General features: G+C 37.2%; 1 protein-coding gene across 1 annotated transcript; it reads right to left on the bottom strand.

The window, feature by feature from the left end:
- Positions 1–265: 265 nt before the first annotated feature.
- On the bottom strand, positions 266–2,471 carry LOC131151710 (transcription factor MYB108-like). The gene is made up of 3 exons (XM_058103090.1): positions 1,860–2,471; positions 1,279–1,408; positions 266–1,176 (listed from the first exon to the last, which is right to left on the bottom strand). Exons 1-3 carry the CDS (start codon positions 2,179–2,181, stop codon positions 510–512), a joined length of 1,119 nt encoding a protein of 372 aa, XP_057959073.1. The 5' UTR covers positions 2,182–2,471; the 3' UTR covers positions 266–509.
- Positions 2,472–4,596: the final 2,125 nt, after the last annotated feature.

The following is a 4,596-nucleotide window of genomic DNA, read 5'->3' as shown; positions in this document are numbered from 1 at the left end:
TATGTGGGTTTTTTTTTTTTTTAAAAAAAATTGGGATAATCATGTGTAAAGTGTTGTGGGCATTCAAAAATTAAAAGAAATTTATAATTATTTGTTATAATTGATATTTGCTAATATAAAAATAATAGAAATCTTTGAGACAAGAAGGCATTATTTAAACATATTAAATAAAAAATTAAAATTAAAATGGTCATATCTTGTTAATATTATAATTTTCACGTAAAGTCCATCACTGTGGTAAAAAAAAAGAAGCAGAAGAGGAAAGTAGAAATACAAATACAAAGGTCAATTATCAAAGAATGAGATTGAAAATCTCAAATTACAAATTTGCCCCCAATAAAAATAAAAAGACAAACAAGTACAAACCGAGGAATCCACAATTAAACTCGTCCCTCCTTCACAAACTCGATCCTAAACGTATCAATCTTTTAATTTGTTTTTTTTTTATTTTTTTATTTGGGTTCAATTTTACATGGTGTAATTATGCCATCCCACGAGTACCCTTAATGTCATTTTCCATCCATGCTGCCGTCGCCACTGCCGAGGTGCTGCTGTAAAAACCACATGTCCTCGCTAAAACCGTTAAACAAATTGTCGGAAATGCCCCCGGCGTCCAGCCATTGGTTGGCCTCGAAGCTCAACCCCTGGTTAAAATAACCCGAGGGGCTGATTAGGGTCGAATCCGGGTAACTCATGCCGTTGCCGGTAATCTGTCCACCTCCACCATATCCAGATTGGAAATTGTAGTTATCCGGATCCGGGTTAGAGTTATTCCCGACCGGGACACTGTAATAATCGGCGAGGTCGGAGACGGGGGACAGATGCGTCCCAAACGAGTCGGATCCGGAGGAGGCCGCGGCGCTGGAATTATCGGAGGTGGTGGCGGTGGTGGTGTAGGCGGAGAACTGGGTCTGGAACGAGTCGGGTCCCCCGAAGTCGCCGCCTGGCGGGGGCGGGGGGACGGAGGCGGGGAAGGGGGCGAAGGGGGCGGAGGACGAGGCGGCGTGGATGCGCTCGACGAGGCGGGGCATCCAGAGGTAGCGCATGGCGTCCTTGAATTGCTGGCTGTTGACGTCGCATTTGAGCTGCTTGGCGTGCTTCTGGACTCTGGTTCGCCAGTAGTTCTTGATCTCGTTGTCTGTTCTTCCCGGCAAGTGCTGTGCGATCTTCGACCACCTGTTAAGATAATTTTAAATTTATTAATCGTTAGTAGTGTTGATGGATCGAAGAATGCATGATTAATTAGTGGATGGGGTGGGGAGGACGTCGTATCATTACCGGTTGCCCCAGCGGGAGTGGAGTTCGAGAATGAGGAGCTGTTCCTCGAGGGTGATGTTGCCGCGGCGGACGTCGGGGCGGAGGTAGTTCAGCCACCGCAATCTGCAACTCTTCCCCGTTCGCTTCAGTCCTGTTTGTTTTGTTCATTTTCAGAAATTAGATTCTGTGGGGGATCGATCGATCGATAGAGTTCGGTAAAGTTAATATTCATGACACGGTACATAGGAAAATTCCAAAAGAAGGAAAAAAAAAAAAAGGAAACAGAGGAATTCCATTTCCCGTTTCCACTCGCAATTTGCAAGTATATAAACATATATAAAAAGGACCCAATTAATTAAGCTCCATTTCATTGCAATGGATATAATAGAAAAAGACCCACCATCCCAATCTGCATAATATATATATATATATATATATATATATATATATATATATATATATATAGGAATCGAATTACAGGAAATAGCTAAAATATGGTCATCATATGGTTTCACGTGCAATTTCCAGAAAACGTGAAATTATAAGCTCTCTCAACTTTTAATTTATTTGTAGAATTATAGAGAGAGAGAGAGAGAGAGAACCGGCGCAGCGAGCGAGGGAGTTCCAGCGGCCTTCGCCGTGGAGAGCGATGTAGTTGATGAGGGCGAGGTCTTCTTCGACAGTCCAGGGGCCCCTCCTCAGCTCCTCCTCCTCCTCCATACTAGTGTTATTATTATTAATCTCGCTGTTGCTGTTGTTGGTGGTGGTGTTGTTGGTGTCCTCACCATCCATCATCATCATCACCATATCTTCTTCATCTTCTTCATTCTGCGTCAGGCTGCTCTCTTCATTAATGGCGGCTGCAACAGCCGCTGAGTAGTAGTCCTGGTAGCAGCTACTTCCCCTCCTCCCTTTACCGTCCATGTTGTTCCTATTCTCAGTTAAAACCCAAAAAGGTAACCCTCCGCTGATCGATCGATTTGCTAGAGAGAGAGAGAGAGGATTGATGGGAGAAGTGGAGGGCGGAGAGAAGGAGATCAGGTGGACTTTATAGGGATGCCAGAGAGAGAGAGAGAGAGAGAGAGGAGAGTGGTGGGGTGGATTATTTTTATTTTAAAATAATATATATTGAGTTAATTAAATAAGGAAGGAAGGAGTGAGTGGGTTAATTAAAGTAAAAGTGAATAATTAGCGATAGCTAAGCATGATTAGTTAATGTTTTAATTAATTAGATGGAACTCCTCTTGTTACTTTTTTTCTTAATTGGTAGTGAATTAAGGATGTATAGATCATACATAGATGAGCTTTGAAGGTTGACCCTTTGACTCTCCCCCCGCCATATACACTCAATTGCGTTGGCATCACGTTAACCCACTGTCCCACACGTGTGCTTTGGTGTCCCTTTCTTCTTCTTCTTCTTCCTCCTCCTCCTCCTCTTCTTATTCTTATTCTTATTCTCATCTTTTTTCTTTAATTTTTATTTTTGGGTTTCTCCCATGGCTCTCTTGAGATTAAATAGTTTTATTTATGAATTAAAAAACAAATTCTTCATTACCGGCTTGGGTTAGAGAATATTTCTATAAACGCATGAATTAACACGAAAGAATTTCAAATGCTCTCTTTTAGTTCCTTATGAATATTTTATTTCTTCGAAATTCAATATGCTTCTACAATATGGGAATTAATTCTTTATTCACTTTTTTTAAGAAAAAAAATTTACAATTCTAATGAGTTCGCATCTTACTTTTAAGTTATGAGATTCTACTGAATTCCATATGTTAAATGCAATATGAAAAGTGTGTAAATAGCTTATCTATTTTTTTAATTAAATATTAACATTTTATTCTTTAAATATAGGAATTTTCTACTTTCATATTGTCGAAATTAAACAAACCAAACACCAATTAAATAATAACCTTTTTTACAAACATATCTCGATAATTGCCCGTTAAATTTTTTTTAAAAATATAGATACTTTAAAATGCAAACCATCATATTAACTTTAGTTATATACATATCTATAAATTTTAGTTTAAATTTTTATCTATTCAACAGTGTTGTGTTAACAGAAAGAAAAGTTCATTAAATATTACGGTCCACATATTTTGACTCATTCTAAAGAAATCTGTACATTCGCCACTGCTTCTGACTTATTCTATTTTCCTTAATTATTTTTTGAGTTAAAAACACAGTAATCCTTTACCGTATGTACATAAATATATATATCTATATTTTCTTTATGTTTTAACTTTTTGGGGTAGTTTTTAGGAAATATATACTTTAAAGCGAATGGATTCAAAGAATTTAAAAAAATCTCATCGTTGGCTATGAGCTATGCCTAGGTAGCTACCCAAAAGAATTAAGCATGCTATTCATGCATAGATTGACCTATTGCAATGGGCCTGCGGGCATTTAAGTACATGAGTATACACCCACTAACCATTCTCCCCTTTTAAAACCTTAATTACTACTAAATTATGCAAGTGATGGGTGAATTAAACCATGTTGTCACGATCCTATTGATTAATTAAAAGGTTTAATTACAATTATGCAAGCCTTTCAAACTCATTAAGGGCATAATTGGTGCATGGGGTATGGAGTGCACGTCACAATTCTAGGGTGGGGCTCCCTACAATTTCCCATTTGGACAACCCTAGGCCTGTAGGCCATAGGGTTCTCCCCGCCCTCCCCCCCCCCCCCCCCCCCCCCAAAAAATCGCCGTTTTCCGCATTATTTTAGCGCATTTTGCTTCAATTTTGGTCACATAAAAAACCTTTTTTTTTTTATTACTTTTTCTTTTCCTTCATTTTCTAGGGAAAGAATAATTAATCAAGAAATATCTAAACTTGATTCTCTTATTACGTGATAAATATAAAGTCTAATCTTTGAAAAACAAAGATGTTGAATATATAAGCAAAATTTTAGAAAAAAAAAAAAAAAGGTTTAGGAAATTTTAGAAAGAATTTTTTTTTAAAAGTAAATTTTTTTATAATATATATATTTTTTGAAATGATGGCGTCCCAGATCCTTTGCACACTTGATTGATCCATCAGAATAATAGATCTGTCTCTCTACCCTTCTACTCTTAAATGTTAAGGTATTATCCCAAATAAAAAGTTATACTCTCTAAGACTCGAGCCCTGCCCATTTAATATGGAGTTCTTAAATTTACCACCCGAACCGCCCTTAAGTTTAATTATAAGATTTTTACAATAACTTATTCATTATTATCTATCTTATACAAGATAGTAATAAAACATATTTTTAAACCAAAATAGAAAGACCAAGATCAAGTTCTTTTAATAGTAATTAATATAGTATTATATATTTAGTGCGAGG

Source organism: Malania oleifera, chromosome 3 (assembly GCF_029873635.1).
Source record: "Malania oleifera isolate guangnan ecotype guangnan chromosome 3, ASM2987363v1, whole genome shotgun sequence".
In the NCBI taxonomy this organism is placed as follows: domain Eukaryota; kingdom Viridiplantae; phylum Streptophyta; class Magnoliopsida; order Santalales; family Ximeniaceae; genus Malania; species Malania oleifera.
The sequence above is the reverse complement of the archived record's forward strand: the minus strand, read 5'-3'. Positions and strand labels throughout refer to the sequence as shown.

Excerpts from the sequence above, each read along its gene's own strand:
- LOC131151710 (XM_058103090.1), bottom strand. The coding sequence starts at position 2,181 with ATGGACGGTAAAGGGAGGAGGGGAAGTAGCTGCTACCAGGACTACTAC. Across the intron at positions 1,409-1,859 it reads CTCCCTCGCTCGCTGCGCCG|GACTGAAGCGAACGGGGAAG; the intron begins GTTCTCTCTCTC and ends CAAAACAAACAG. Across the intron at positions 1,177-1,278 it reads CACTCCCGCTGGGGCAACCG|GTGGTCGAAGATCGCACAGC; the intron begins GTAATGATACGA and ends TTATCTTAACAG.